General features: G+C 41.2%; 1 protein-coding gene across 2 annotated transcripts in view; it reads right to left on the bottom strand.

Moving 5' to 3' along the window:
• WNT7A (Wnt family member 7A) overlaps positions 1–15,500 on the bottom strand; it is an 86,835-nt gene that overhangs the window by 29,009 nt on the left and 42,326 nt on the right. For both annotated transcript variants that reach the window (XM_065407347.1, XM_065407348.1), the window contains exon 3: positions 2,806–3,077. In XM_065407347.1, the coding sequence (XP_065263419.1) occupies positions 2,806–3,077 (272 nt within the window). The remainder of the gene's footprint in view (positions 1–2,805; positions 3,078–15,500) is intronic.

Genomic DNA, 15,500 nt, shown 5'->3' on the forward strand with positions numbered 1-15,500 from the left:
TCCCCAGTGCCAAACAAGCTAACAGTCAGCCAGATTTCAGTAAGCCATTTTAAGCTTTTTTTTCTTCTGCCAGCCCTGAGCTGCACCAGTTATGTGTAAATGAGCCTCTCCGTGAACCAGCTCTTGAAAGATACAACAAAAAAGGTGGAAATCCACATATAGTGGTTCAATTTCCTCTGTTATCATTGACTTCAGTGGAGTTACACTGGTGTAACAGAGTAAATGTGACCCTACATGCAGAGGCGTAGCGAGCGCCCTCCGTACCCTCCGACCGGAGGGGGCCCCGCAAGGAAGGGGGCCCCTAAAAGTGGCAAAATAAATACCGCATTCCAGTTTCTGCATTGTAAGGGGCCCCGCCCAGACACATGTTCGGAGGGGGCCACCATTCGGAGGGGGCCACGTTCTTTGTTGCTACGGCCCTGCCTACATGTTAAAAAAGCTGGTGGAATATAAACAGGCTATGCTCACTCATCTGCTGTAAGGAGCCTAGCAGCCAAGAGGCTCAGAGCATTGGAGCCTAGTGCAGGGATTGTTAAAATCAAGCTCTTTGAACAGTTACTCTCTGAGATAAGTTCAGGAAACATTAATATTTCTGTTGTGGTAACAACTTAGTGTTCTGAGAGATCATCTCTGCACTGGAGTGCCAGACCCAGGCATTTGGAACACTGAAAAAAGAAAATAACCTCTCTAGCTTTCAGCTGGAATAAGTCTGAGGAAGTCTATGCTGTTGCTTGTGACAGAAACAGTCGTTCTTTTTCAAGGCCCAAATGCTGTGGTCTCGTGATCTCTCAGAGCCCTAATTATTGTTACTGCAACAGAAATATTAGTGTCTTCAATGCACTTTCCACTTCAAGCTACTCAAATCCGTGATGAATCACACCAAAACAAAGACAAAGCCACCACTTAAGGGCTGGCTGAAAAATTCCATTAAAGTGCCAACAGTGGAGAAAGTGAAATAAAGAGCTAAGAAAGCATGGGGAATTATTTTAACTCAAGGGGCTGGAGCAGGGGCCAAGATGGGGCTGTAGGACAGTGAATTACTATGTTCAAGAGCCCTTCTTCTCTGGAAGGTAACTGTATATCAATAACAGAACTGTTTGCTGAGTTCCATTCAGTTACACTGTGCAAGCCGAGCAAAGGCCATAGGGCTGCACAGGTGTCACTGAGGCCATTATTTGGTGAACCATTCTGTTGATGATGCACCTGAAGGAACAGAATCCAGCTTACTGTCCTTAGCTCTCTTGCTCTGTAATACTTAACAGTAGTAAAAAAGCAGTAAAAATATCACTGACCACTAAAGTCAGCAGAGAGGCGTCTAAACCACAGGGAGCAGATCTGTTCAATAAGAAGGTGTTTTTACATAGTTGCTTCTCAGACTAGGGCCACACTCGCGCATAGTAATGTAATGTCCTATGGGCCAGAGATCCTCGCCCCTTTGTGCCACTGGCTAGTGTAAAGATCCACATTGAGCAATTTCTAGCTAGCACAAGTTAGAGTGCTCTGAGGCTGCTCTCGTGTACCCTGGGGACCAAACCTGCTTACGAGGATCTAAGGCTAGGTCTACACTACCCGCCTGAATCGGCGGGTAGAAATCGACCTCTCGGGGATCGATTTATCGCGTCCCGTCGGGACGCGACAATCGATCCCCGAATCGACGCTCTTACTCCACCAGCGAAGGTGGGAGTAAGCGCCGTCGACGGGAAGCCGCAGAGGTCGATTTTGCCGCCGTCCCTACAGCGGGGTAAGTCGGCTGCGATACGTCGAATTCAGCTATGCTATTCACGTAGCTGAATTTGCGTATCTTAAATCGACCCCCCCCCGTAGTGAAGACGTAGCCTATGGAGCACACTGGTGGCCCTCTTCACCAGTCCTGTGCTGAGCACAGCTCTGCTGGACAGGAGTGCCAGGGCCTCCGTCTTTGCCACACAACAATAGGAAATCTGAATACACTGCAGTACTGTATATTGCAAAGGAAGCAAAACCAAGAGATGTCAATTGTTGTGTAGATTCCACATAAAATGTACATGTTTAAAGCTGCCAGGAAGACAAGAGTTCAAACACTGTTTCTGCATGAATGTGCTTTAAGCTGCCTGGTTCTAAGGAATGGTGGGGGAGCTCTCCATTTAAAATGATAACCCTGCCTTACGTGTGTATATATTATGTTGTATTAAAATGAGTCAGTTTGTGGTCTCTTAGTTCCACTTCACTCAAGTTTTTTTTCCCCTTTAGCTATAGTCCCCACACAAAGAGCAAGGTTTAGACAGTTGGGTTGAAAGTGATCCCTTTTCAAATGAATGATCAGAAGTTCATGTCTGAACCTGAAGAGAAGCAGATTCAGCCACACAGTAGCAGGCAAGCTTTCTACCTTAAGCACCATTTGACTTCCCAGCTAAACTGTTTGTTTGCATTTTCTGTTTTATGACTGGAAAGAGTAACATTTAGACAAATATTTGACAGACGGATTGTCCAACAAGTTTGTGTAGCTTACAAAAGTGCCTATTCGGCTACTGTAAAATGGTATTAGCCATGGGAGGGATAGCTCAGTGGTTTGAGTATTGGCCTGCTAAACCTAGGATTGTCAGTTCAATCCTTAAGGAGGCCATTTAGGGAATCTGGGGCAAAAATCTGTCTGGGGATTGGTCCTCCTTTGAGCAGGGAGTTGGATTAGATGATTTCCTGAGGTCCCTTTTAACCCTGACATTCTATGATGAAAGCACATTTAGTTCTGAACATTGTGTTGTAATCAGACCTCTGATTCTAGACAAGGAATTGTCATATGATGGTGGAGAGCAGAGAGATACCTACCTTACGTCCCGCCTCGTTGTTGTGCAAGTTCATGAGAGTCCTTGCATTCTGTTTAATCTCCCTTGCATCCACAAACACTTTGGCAAATCCTATTCCATATCTGATGTCAGCAGAACAGCCTCCCCATTTCCATCCTTCGTCTTTATGGTATTGTCCCTGTTTTTCTTTATCACAGCCACAGTCGCTTAGGTTTCCCTGGGTACAGGCAGCAGTGATCGCATGTGCTACTCCAGCGGCGATGATGGCATATGTGAATGCTGCTTCTCTGCTACCTGAAATTAAAACAGTCCTGTAAATATATGGGACAACATTTGTGATGGGATTATTTAGAAAAATATGTGCAAGTCAGTGCAGTGCAAATGCCATATAGTTATCATTAGAAGTGTTGTAAATATGCAGACATAAGCAGTACTCCACCATTCAAAGTTCTGATTGTTGTTGATGTTCAGGCACTCTATGAAAAAATAGAGCTGCAGGCTGCAGTATATTTAAGTTTAGGTATTATCCAGAGAACCATATACATATTTTTCTGGGTTATCATTAGAGCTAGTTGGGGATTTTCCAACTAAATGTTTTTTGGTGAAAAATGTCAGTTCATCAGAACTATTTGTGGGAAATTGATAAAACTCCTAATTTGAAAAAAAAATAGATTTTTTTTTCAAAATTATCAAAATTCCCCATTTTAAAGGAAAAGTTTCAAATTTTGGTTTGAAATTACTTTTCATTTAGAATTTTTAGTTCATTTAGTTATACAAAAAAGAGTTAAAAGGTCAAAAATCAAAACAAAACATTTCAAAATTATCAAAACAAAAAATGTCAACTGACCCAATCTGATAGCTTTTTCAGATTGTCAGTTTGTGGACGTTTTCAAGATTTCAACCTTTTGGTCTGATTCAGGATTGGAACAATTATTTAAATTTCAAAAATTCTTGAGACAGGAAAGTCATTCCCTGCCCAGCTGTAATTATATCAAAAATAAGATTGTGACATTTTCAATTAGTCAGACTTTTGGTTATGAGATGGTAGAAAGGCTGGTGATCACATTGAAATGCAACAACTAAGTCAAGTGTAAGGAATAATTGGTGTTTGTGTATATGTCTGTGAATTTTGTTTTATTTTCTCTATCTAAAATTTGTGATCTGCTTATCAGTAAATTAGCTTTTAAAAACACATATGTGTTCCAGTTCTGTTATGATATCCAGGGAGTGAATCTCAAGTACCTTGTAATATTCTCAGGACTAACTATGCTCAAAATATTCTGAATGGAAAAGGACCTCTCTAAAATGTGTAGGGTTTGAAAGGGTTGGTTGCTTTTTGATATATATGCATAAATGGCCATTTTCACTAAAAATATCATTTTTGCACATTTTTGAACAAATTGTTTGTTTTGGGGGTTTTTTGGACAAAGTTGGTGTTGCATAGAAAAATACATGAAACTGAATGTTGGGGCATAAGTATAATATGAGAAATAATTTATGTTCCAAATCCTGAAATCTTCACTCAGACAAAAGTCCCAAATGACTGAGTAAGGACTGCAAGATTTGGCTCTATGAACCTGCCCCTTCTCCCACACCCACTGTACTTGGTGACAAAATTCTTATTTGCTTCAATAGAATTAGAATCAGGCCTTTTATAAAGAAAGGATGGATGGGAAGATGTAATCCCCTTGTTAAACATCTGCCAACTGAGCCCTGTCATACCCCAAACAACTACTGATGATAGCTTATGATTCATGGAACAAGCAAATTTCTGTTATTCATCAGACTTCATGAGAAACATCAGTTAAGGAAGGAAATATTACAGGCACTTCATTCTCAGCTGCATCTCTTTTCACATATGTGATCTATATTTTTATGTTTGTCTCTAAGTGGTTCATTCTTTTAATGAAAAATATCTACTTTCTTACCTCATGGCAAGGAAGTATAATGGAGAGAAAAAAAATCAACAAAATCTATTAATAAGGAAACTTCTTTGCCAATCATCAGCATGAACAGTCTTTCCGCTGATGGTACTGTGTGCTGTGTTTACAAATGAACTAGCAATCAAAGACTTTCTTAAAAGATTTCTTGATTTGTCCTTTGTAAAAGAAACAATTTATATCAATGTTGAATTGATGGGATATATATACCTCTGCAGACTATGTCGATCTATTATTGTTAGGACTAGTGGTTTGTCATGAAAATTTAAAGGAGAAGGAGAAGTCTCCAGTAGCCTCCAGTTCAAGATCCTGGTCTACAACCCCAAAACACTGAGAGTATATCTACCTTGCAATAAAAAACCCACAGCACCAAGTGTCAGAGCCCAGGTAAATTGATCTCAGGGCACAGGCTGCAGGGCTAAAAATAGCAGTGTAGACATTCTGGCTAAGACTGGAGCCAAGGTTTGGAGACCCTCTCCCCACACGGGATCTCAGAGCCAGGGATCCAGCCCGAGCCTGAACATTTACATTGCATTTTTAACCCCATGGCCAGAGTCCCAGTCAGCTGACCCAGGCCAGCCAAGGTCATCCCACAGGTCTTTAGTTGCAGTGTAGACATACCCTTGGTGAACTGGGCTCCCTAAGAGATTGCTTGGTTTGCTTAAGAGCCTTTGGTGAGGGACTTTGTCAAAGGCTTTCTTAAAGTCCAAGTATACTATATCCATTGGAGCATCCTTGTCCTCATGTTTCTTTGACCCCCTCAAAGAATTCTAATAAATCAGTGAAGTATGATTTGTCTTTATAAAAGCCTTGCTCTTCAGCATGGCCATCCCTAGACATTGTGGTGCCCTATGCAGCCCCCCCACCCCTGCGGGGGGGGGGGGGGCTGCGCCCAAGGTCTGTGGGGGGCAGGAGCAGGCTTGGGGGGTAGGGAAGAAACCACCCCTCAGCACGAGCTGGCAGAGCGAAGCGAGTTGGGGCTGGGTCGCTCCACTTCCTGCCACCTGGTGATTGCAGGGCAGGCCCGACCCTGCACTCATGGGGTGGCAGGAAGTGGAGTGACCCACACCCAGCCTGCTCCACTCTGCTCCCCTGATTCCCAGACTTGGGGGGCATGGGGTAACCACCCCCCCAGCATTCACCGGCGGAGTGGAGCGGGCTGGGGCTGGGTCGCTACACTTCCTGCTGCCCGGTGAATGCAGGGCACGTCCGACCCCTGCTGCAGTCCCCCGTAACGTAGCTCAGGGGAAGGGGTGGAGTGGGGGCGGGGCTGGGGCAGAGAAGGAGCGGGGCTATGGGGAAGGGGTGGAGTGGGGGCGAGGCTGGGGCGAGGCTGGGGCGGGGCTGGGGTGGAAAGAGGTGGAGCGGGGGCAAAGCAGGGGCGGGGGCTATGGGGAAGGGGTGGAGTGGGCACGGGGTGGGAGCAGGGGCAGCTTTCCTGGCCGGCTCAGACAGCTGGGGGATCGGGCTGGCCGCTGGAGCAGCACGCAACTGCGTAGGGCACCAGGAAATTTGGGGCAATTTGGTGCCCCGAATTTCCTGGTGCCTTACGCAGCTGCGTATTTTGCATATGGGTAAGGACAGCCCTGCTCTTCAGACAATTATGGTAAACTGGGACATCCTACCTAGTGTACTAAGGAGGCTACTAAGGAGGTTGTGCTGCCAGGAAGGAGGCTGTCAAAGTTGGATGCACTGAGATCTCTAGGATTTCCTACAGTTTATGGGGCATCGCTATAGAAAATGGGCCCTAAAACCCTTTAAGGGATGACTTGGCAACTTTGTGGGGTGAGCCTTGCAGAGATACTAAGCAAAATTATTTCTCATTAGATTATTCTGTGGAAGGGAGTGTATGCTTTAGGTCTACATTTACATCTGTTTTTATTTTTGCTTTAGATGCACCATTTCTCATCTACCACAGGTTGTTTTCAGAAATTGCTTTTCTTCACATAAGAAAAAGACATGGGCCTGACTCTAATCCTACTTAAACCACTGTAAATCAGAAGTAATGTCAAATTTTTATAAAATCTCCTTTTTTGTTGAAAAACAGTTGTCAGCTCTTCAGTGCTGAAGGATAGGAGATTGTACTGTAAAGAAGGCAGGTCTCCAAAGGAATTCGCCACATGGGAAGACTCAAAGACCTCATACAGTATTCATAATGTATCACACACTTGTCTCATCTATTTCAGGCTGCTGTGTTTTGCATAGATGACTCATCTTCTGAAGCAGTTACACTTGTTCTGTCCTTAGAAATATAAATGGTGTGGTGAGACATTCTAGCATTAGTATATGTAATTTTGTGTTTATCTAATTTTACTGCTTTTGTGACAGTTCCATGATTGTGCTTTAAATACTGAAAAGGAGCAACAGGACTTTTACCTTTGTATTCAAGCAAGTAAGTTATAAAGTGCAAGATTTAACCTACTCTGTACTATGTGTTTTGCTCAGAACACTGCATATATTATGCTTTTTAAAAAAGAGAGCGAGAGACTAACTAAGAGGGGGTGGGACAGTTCTCTTTTTTTCTTTTACTTAATAAAGATTTTTTTTAAAAGTTTTTTGGAGCCAGGTTTTGGCACACTCTGCATTTGGCCAGAAAACAGGTGCACATTAACACATCAAAAGCACTGTTACAGTGTGTTCAATTTCTGCCCAGCTTCTGCCTCACACTCATCCTTATGTGCAGATATATGTCACAGCAGGAGTAATCTATTTTAGAGGGGAAGGGATGAGGCTGGGCACAAATGTCTTAAAATACATTAACTACACCCACTTACAATTAGTCTTCACCTTGAAATGTCGCTACAGCACCATGTAAGGACAACGTGGGGAACAATCCACTGTGAGTTTTGAGAGAGCCAGTACTAAAGTGGAATAATTTCACTCTACTCTACTTCCTCCATCACTCAGGAATGTATGTATATGCATCTCACAGCCAAATTAGCCCCTTTATCTTAACTTTCCTGCAAAGATTTAGCAATATAAAATTCGGGATCTTATTGCTAAAAGTACCATTGTAAGGGCTCAGGCTTTAATCTCAATCCAGTGCAGTTATTTTAGTAGTAGTAGTATTTTTAAATCCAGAGCTACTGATGATTATAGCATCAAAAATGCTTTATAGACAGGACCAGAAACTCTTGTACAGGGAGAAGAGGTGAAGTGGCATAAAAAGATTGTTAGAGTCAAAGAAAATAGAGGGCAAAGAAGCAAGTAATTATTCCTGCCAAGTTTTTATTGTGAGGGGATAACAGAGGGATGCTGTAAAGAGGGAAGGGAAATATGAATAGGGCTCAGAGCAATGGTTTCCACACTGTGGACCATGGAGCCTTCTTGGGGGGATATCCAGAACACTCACAACACTGTCCCCCGGGGAAGGAGGATGATTAAGAAAGCTTGAGTCAGTGATCCTCTCTCTTCTGTAGAACCTGAAAGGTTGGAGAACCCCAAACGGCTGTACTTGGCGCTCTGTAAATGCCTATGAGGGTCAGACATGGGGTGTAAAAGCAAAAGAGCATGTCTTAAGAGTGAACTCTGAAGAGACTATTTGGAGAGAGTGTAGAGAGAATATATTCATAGAATGAGCTGCCAGACTGGAAATATGTCATCATGAACAATCCTCCAACCCAACAGCTAAAAACATCAGAAAGGGACCCAGAAATAAAAAAAAATCTTTGCAAGGTGGTGACATCCATGGCAAATCTTAATAATCTTTACTGACAACTCCTCTTGGAGCTGCAATTTAATATAAATGTTCACAATGAACAAACTAAGACGGGATGACTAGGATCCATGCAAACCACAGTCCAGGATGTTGGGTCAGTGTAGGAAATATCATACATCCAAATTATGGTTCTTCCAGCCAATAGAGTTCTGGGATGCAGAATGCCTGGGGCATCTGAGTTGGGGGGTGGAATGAGGTGTGCTGCCTACATAAGCCTCCTAGGATTGCTGGGGGAGGGTGGAGAGTTTGCTACACTTGTACAAAAGTTGTAGCTTGTACTGACTGGTACTCTAGCTAGAGTGCAACTCGCTTTGAAGTACCCCCGTTAGGATATGCAGCACCCCACTAGTAATGCTAGGCTAGCCCCCAATCTTCCCCATGCTCTCCCAAGCAGCTGCATTATGTCTGCCTCTTGTTCCCATGAAGTGCCCATGAAGGGGAAGCCATATTTTGGCTTGTATTGCATAAATACTGATAAACAAATGGCAAAATCCACTTAGGCTAAGAAGTCAATTGATGGACTGGAACACTGCCCTACTCTCCACTCTTTCTGCTTTGCAGAAGTTGCTGCAAAGCTAAAGACAGGGATGGGGGAGAAATTCAAGCATGGAGACAAAGTCACAGTGAGGAAATTGTCCTTAAGCCCCCTAACCAGCTAATAACTTATTCCCTCCTTTTTGTCTATGGTGAGCAAGGCCTACAATGGATACTAACTTTAGAACACAGATTTTAGAAACCTTTAGAAAAATATGTATTTGTGCAAGTAAAGGCTGCTCCTGTAATTACATGGGAGATGATCAAGCTCTTTCTGACCTTGGCTACATTACAGGTACAATCTTTACGTTAAGCTGAACTGTACTTGAACAAGTGCTTCAATGCTCTAGGAAGACAGGTTCTTCTTCAGTGTTGGACATGAATATCTTCTGCTTTTTCTACTTTCTTCTGGACTTAACCTATGTACTGTGGCTATTGGAAGAAATTTGTGCTCTCCCACGTACCAGCATGTCATAGTGCTGTTTGCTTTGATGGAATATAGTTTGGTATTCATGCCTCTAAAAACCAGTGAGACTTCACTATCACAAAACAACTGGTAGTGCTTTAACTGTCTTCTGATTCACTGGAGTTCTGTCTTTGGACAATGGAATAGATCCTTCTCACTGTAGCATGTGATAACTCCAAAGCTGTCTTCAGTCCTGTCACCAAGGACTGCACAGTAACACCAACCACAGGAGATGCTGGGCAAGCGCATTACATGTCATAAATAGAAGCACTGGGTTTATCATGAATAAACTTAACCATAAATGCCACCAGTTCCATACTGCTCACATTTTATTAATGGAAACTCCCTCTATTGCTGAATATCAGATCAAGTATTTAGTAAGCAGTAAAACACAAAGAATTCTTTTGTTTGGGCAGTACAAATCCATAGATAGCCAAGCACTACCAAGATACCAGTACGTGGTAAAATATTAAGTGCTTTTTGGTAAAGTGATCACTTGTTCTGATGATTATTAAATACATAGAAATAAATGATATATAATATGCCATAAATGGTAGGTAAAAAAAACTTAAGGTGTGGTGTAAAGCCTTTTAGCTGCTAAGACACAAATTCAAGCTTTCAGGTTCTTGTGTTTTTCTTGCAACATCTAAAGCAGAGTTACATCCCATGAAAAGAACAATAGCCTGGCCTTTCAGGGGATGGACTTGGTGATCTAATAGGTCTCTTCTATCTCTAACTTCTGTGAGTTTAGCATCAGTTATATCATCATCTGCTGCAGGGGGAAACTTTGAACTCAGATTTAGCAAATACTTGAATAAGGGAATAATGTTTTGACCCTTTTAGTTTTTAAATGGATTTATTTGTACTTAAAAGTGTATGTATGACAGTTGCTTCTTGCACAGAACAGCTACTGAAGTCAAGAACAGAGTGCAGCATAACCTTAAGACTTGTTAAGTTGGCCACAATGTGGCTCTTCTAACATTTAATGTAACTATAGGAAATGCATACGGTACACTACAGCCCTAATCCTACAAACCTGCACATCCATACTTTACCCCCATGAATAAAGTGTTGACAGGACTGGGATCCGGCAAGTCAGTGGGGGATCTGTTTGTGTACTTGGGGCAAACGTACCCATATTCTGTTACTGATTTGGGATTGCCACTCTTTTTCCTCCCCTCCCCAAACATTTCTGTTCTTCTTTAAAACAGAGTTCTTCATTTTTAATTAAATAAATTAAACCCTTTTATAAAATGTATGTCTATCAGTGCAGTAATAATCAGGGTGTGTTTGGCATTCATAGGAAATCGGGATCTAATCCTGCAAGGTGCTGAGTACCCTCCACTCCCAAAGAAGTCAGTGAGAGCTGATGGTGTTGAGCAGCTCAATTCTAAGATTCTAAGTATGTTTTTAAAAAGTTTTGTCCCCCCATATCAGCCCAACCATAAATTGACTAATCTGGGAAATAAAAAAGACAAATTTGTATTTATCTCACTGGAAAACATACGTTGTATTTTCTGCTATTTAAAGCCAAGGGGTCAGGGAGGGAGTTATCTGCAGTGACATGAACTGAAATATATGTTGATTGTGAAAATAGAAAGATGGAAAATACAGTGTACCTTGCCAATTATGTGCCATGACTAACATTACTTCACATCTCTATAGAGATCATAATTCATAGCTAGTAAAATGGAGAGCAGAACTCATCCTCTGACTACTTATCTCAGTCTGCCTTTTTGAGAGAGAGAGAGCATGTATGGGCTTGATTCTTAAAACAGCATATGTAATTAATTTTAAAAGGCAGCTTTAAAAATTAAAGTATGACCATTTTTCCAGTTAAGGGCCCAAACCTGGGTGCTGAGAGCTCCCAACTCTTCTACTAACTTGAAATGAAGTTGAGGATGCTAAGTTAAAAATTCTTAGCTAACCAATTTAAAGAAATAGGGTGAATTGTATTTAAAAAGGTAAGCTGGAAATATTTCCCATCTGTGAAATTCTGAAATGCGATACAAACAGATATATTCCATTTCAAAAGTTAATTCTATTTTAAGCATATAAAATAGTTACTCAAGTCACAAATATTGTAAAATCAGACCCATCATTCTGGATTTCAGAAGATATGGGTCATCCCTTTTATATATCTTCACTTCTTATATGACACTATGTCAAAATGTGTTTTATGTAGTTATATTTTCTTTCAGAAAAACCTATATAGTAACCCTGCAATAGGCATTTAGTTACTCTACGTTCTAATGTAATGTAATCTTTTTGTTTCTCTAAAACATGTACTCACAAGATACATTTGAAGGCAGGTATGAGAGCCTTCTGATGTGAATTCCAACTAATGTGACCTTGGGGCAATGTTTTTATCTTACTGTGACAGTCACAGCCTAGAAAGATTGACTCTTTGGCATAAAGCAACATGCTGGGTTTTAGATATATTATGCCAGATTTTCAGCCTCGCCTCTGTTTTTGAAGGAGCAGATTTTTGCTTGTGAATAACTAAGCCTGCATTACTGCATATGCAAATACTATGCATATGCTAAAATATAGTGGCAGGAGATGAAAATCCAGCACATAAATGCAAGTCCTCATCCTACAGAGGAAAATGGTAAAATTCCCATTAATTTCACTGGGACCTGCATTTGGCCCTTTCAGTTTATCTTGGGGGCTCACGAGCACCAGTGGTTCAAAATATATAGTATTTGTCAATCTCTAATCTATCACTGGTTGCATTTGGAAAAAATAAGGTCTGTATTGTATTAATGGCACAATACCAAACAGAAACCTTTTGCTAAGATGGCAGCCTTGCCTGTTTGTTTCCATGGGCAAATATCTTCACTCTGACTATAGAAACTAGTTTAATTTTAACCTGCTTTCCTTCTGCAAATCATTTTAGAGTGATCTCCTAGGCCTGATATTTGCTCTTTGTAATTCAAAAAATCAAAAATTTTAAAGCCTGTCCCATGAAATTACCCTGGAATTGAATACCAAAAAAATGTTGGTCCAAAGACGTGAGAGAAAAATAATTCTGATGAAATGATATAATTGAAAATGCATTTCTAATCTGAAAAGTGACTAAAGATAACTTTTTACCGAATAGATGTATGCTTACTGCAAGTCAGATCTATGCACATTAGTGGCAAAATAAGTGTTACAGTACTACGTTTTTCTCCTGCTACCTCAGGTATGGGGAAATGAGCTGAATTCTTTTCACTTTTGTGCATCTGCAAAACAATTGTTTTCTAAATTTCAATTACAAGGCTAGCTAGTTACACTGCAAACCCATGGAAGATAAGAGGGTTACACTGGTATTACAGAGGGCATAATTTGGCCTTCAGAATATTTGTCATTCATGGGGATGTGTGAGAATGGAAGACTCCACCTTTACTCAGACCACTCCAAGAAGTTTCTCTCCCATTACTATCATGAGACTATGTGGAATGTAAATCACTCAGTGAACAAGAGTTAAGGATGTTGCTGGAAGAGAAGCATGGTCTATTTGTCTGAGTATGTAAGTAAGTGGGAGCTAATAACTCCTAACACCTTGTCCCCTCTATGAACCTGCATAGATCACTTAACTTCTCTGACTGAGATTCTCCCTGAAGTTAAAAGTATTGCACAAAGTGCAAATCAGTGCTGAATTTGGCCTATTGTAATGCACATGGGCCAGATTCTGTTCACGTCACTCACAAGGGTAGTCCCTTTGACTTCTGTTGCACTACTTGCATGAGTAGTATGAGCAGGATAAAGGTCTGTGGAACGTAACTTTCCACATTATGGTGAGCCCTCATCCCCCCAACCCACACACGCACTCTGAGACTGCACATACATTCCCCCAAATGAGCCCTCATTCGTTGAACTCTGCCAGTGGTAGCAATGTTGTCAGCTGTAGCGTAAGCAGGACTCAGCTATTTATCTGTCTCTTCTAATCATCCCTGCCTACTAAAGCTGCACTATTGCTGCCTTTGGTGGTGCTGCACTAGCAGTCAATCCCAGGTCCCATTTTTGCTAGCATAGGCAAGGCCAAGAGGATTGTCCATCACGATGGAAGTTATGGACACAATACGTTAATTTAACAATGTTGTGGCAGATGTGTCACTCAGGATATTCTTGCTTTTGTTGTATAATGTACAATGTCTTCATTATTTTTAGGTTTTTATAATATTCAAATCTGCAGTGAAATCCTTTTGTTTAAAGTTGACATTCTGCGTCTCAGGCCCATGCATGGCAATAGTGTCTTGTGTGTTTTTTGTGTAATAGGATCATCATGTCCTCTCTCCAAAGGTTGTGTTCAATGTTTTTCACAGGCAATGTCTCAATGAGGGGAGTCTCCACAGACTTGCCTTGAAATTGCTTTTAGTTTTGCTGTGTCATGTTGTTATGTCAGAGTCATAGGGTCTTAATAGACATGCGTTGAAGTTCTTCCTGTTTAATGTCTGTCACAGGATCTTCAAAGACCTGCACTGAAGTTGGTTTTAGTTTTGCCAGGTTTCCATAGACTTCCATTGAATTTGCTTTAAACTTTGTCTTGTCACATTGCAAAGGCACAACTGTATCATAGTGTCATTAAGGTCATCAGAAACAGAAACATCTTTTTCCTTGTGTTCTTGCATCATCACATCAGCTTGATACTGTCTTATTCTGGGTGCAGTTAATCTCCACAGGAACTAGGAGTCAGGACTCAGTTATTTGAGAGAGTAACACTCTGTGTCCTGTCATAGCTATGGCAATTAGCAGGTTCACCTTTTCTTTGTGCATGATATTACACCCTCTGGGTTGATCTGCTGAGTATTCAGTGGAAACCCCTCATGGTTGAATTTGCTCTTTCTGTGTTCCATGAGAGCCCAAATTTGAGCTTCATGTTGTTGCAAAAGACTCATCTGCATCGTCAGGCCTTTGGATCCTTTCTGACACTTCATTTGAATAGATGTGAGCAGAATCCTTGGACTGTCTTACTCTGAAGACTTTACAGCTCTGCATCCGACAAAGTGGGCATTCACCCACGAAAGCTCATGCTCCAATACGTCTGTTAGTCTATAAGGTGCCACAGGACTCTGCTGCTTTATGGCTTTGGTGATGGAAAGTCCCAAAATGCTGAAGTGTGGACACCATTATGCATTTGTTAATTTAAAAAACACTCATAATTGCATCACCGCATCATCTGCACTGTTATTGACATTATCATTACCAATTGTTATGACCAGATATCCATATTCAAATGTCAGTAAAGTCTTGCTCTTGAAGGACAAACTATACTGTATAACACTAGAAATGAAATTTATGCAGTAAATGGGATGGGGACTCACTGTGAATATGTTTGGGAACCTAATACCTGAACAGGAATATGCCATGTTGATAGTGAATAAATTTAAGTGGTCACTAGCTATAATCCTTTGTCCAAAACTATCTTTGAAAGACAGATTAGCAAAGTTATATGTGACTGCCCCCAAAAAAGTTTACAAATAATAATACCTAGCTCTTATGTGGTGCTTTTCATTCATAGATCTCAATGATCTTAACAAAGGAGGTCAAAATCTTTATCCCTATTTTATAGATGGGTAAAGTGAGTCAGAGAGAAGGGGACATGACTTGCCCAGTGTTACCCAGCAGATCAATGGCAACGTTAGGATTAGAACCCAGATCTCCTGAGTCACAGTCCAGAATCAACAAAAGAAAGAAAATTAAACTTGTATCGGTTTGGTTACACTTGCACAATATCAGAATTCAGACTACCAAGTAAAGACAAAAGTAATAAAACAATGATATCCCAAGATTCAGATTGATAACAAAACTATATCTGATGTCATAGAAAGGTAGGGTTGGAGGGGACCCCAAAAGGTCATCTACTCCATCCCCATGCACTGAAGCAGGATCAAATATACCTAGACCATGCCTGACAGGTGTTGGTCTATTCTGTTCTTAAAAACCTCCAGTGATGGGGATTCTACAACTTCCCTTGATAGCCCATTCCAATACTTAACAGTATTTATAGTTGGGAAGTTTTTCCTAATCTCTACCTAAATCTCCCTTGCTGCAGTTTAAGACGATTATTTCTT

Source organism: Emys orbicularis, chromosome 7, assembly GCF_028017835.1.
Source record: "Emys orbicularis isolate rEmyOrb1 chromosome 7, rEmyOrb1.hap1, whole genome shotgun sequence".
Lineage (NCBI taxonomy): Eukaryota > Metazoa > Chordata > Testudines > Emydidae > Emys > Emys orbicularis.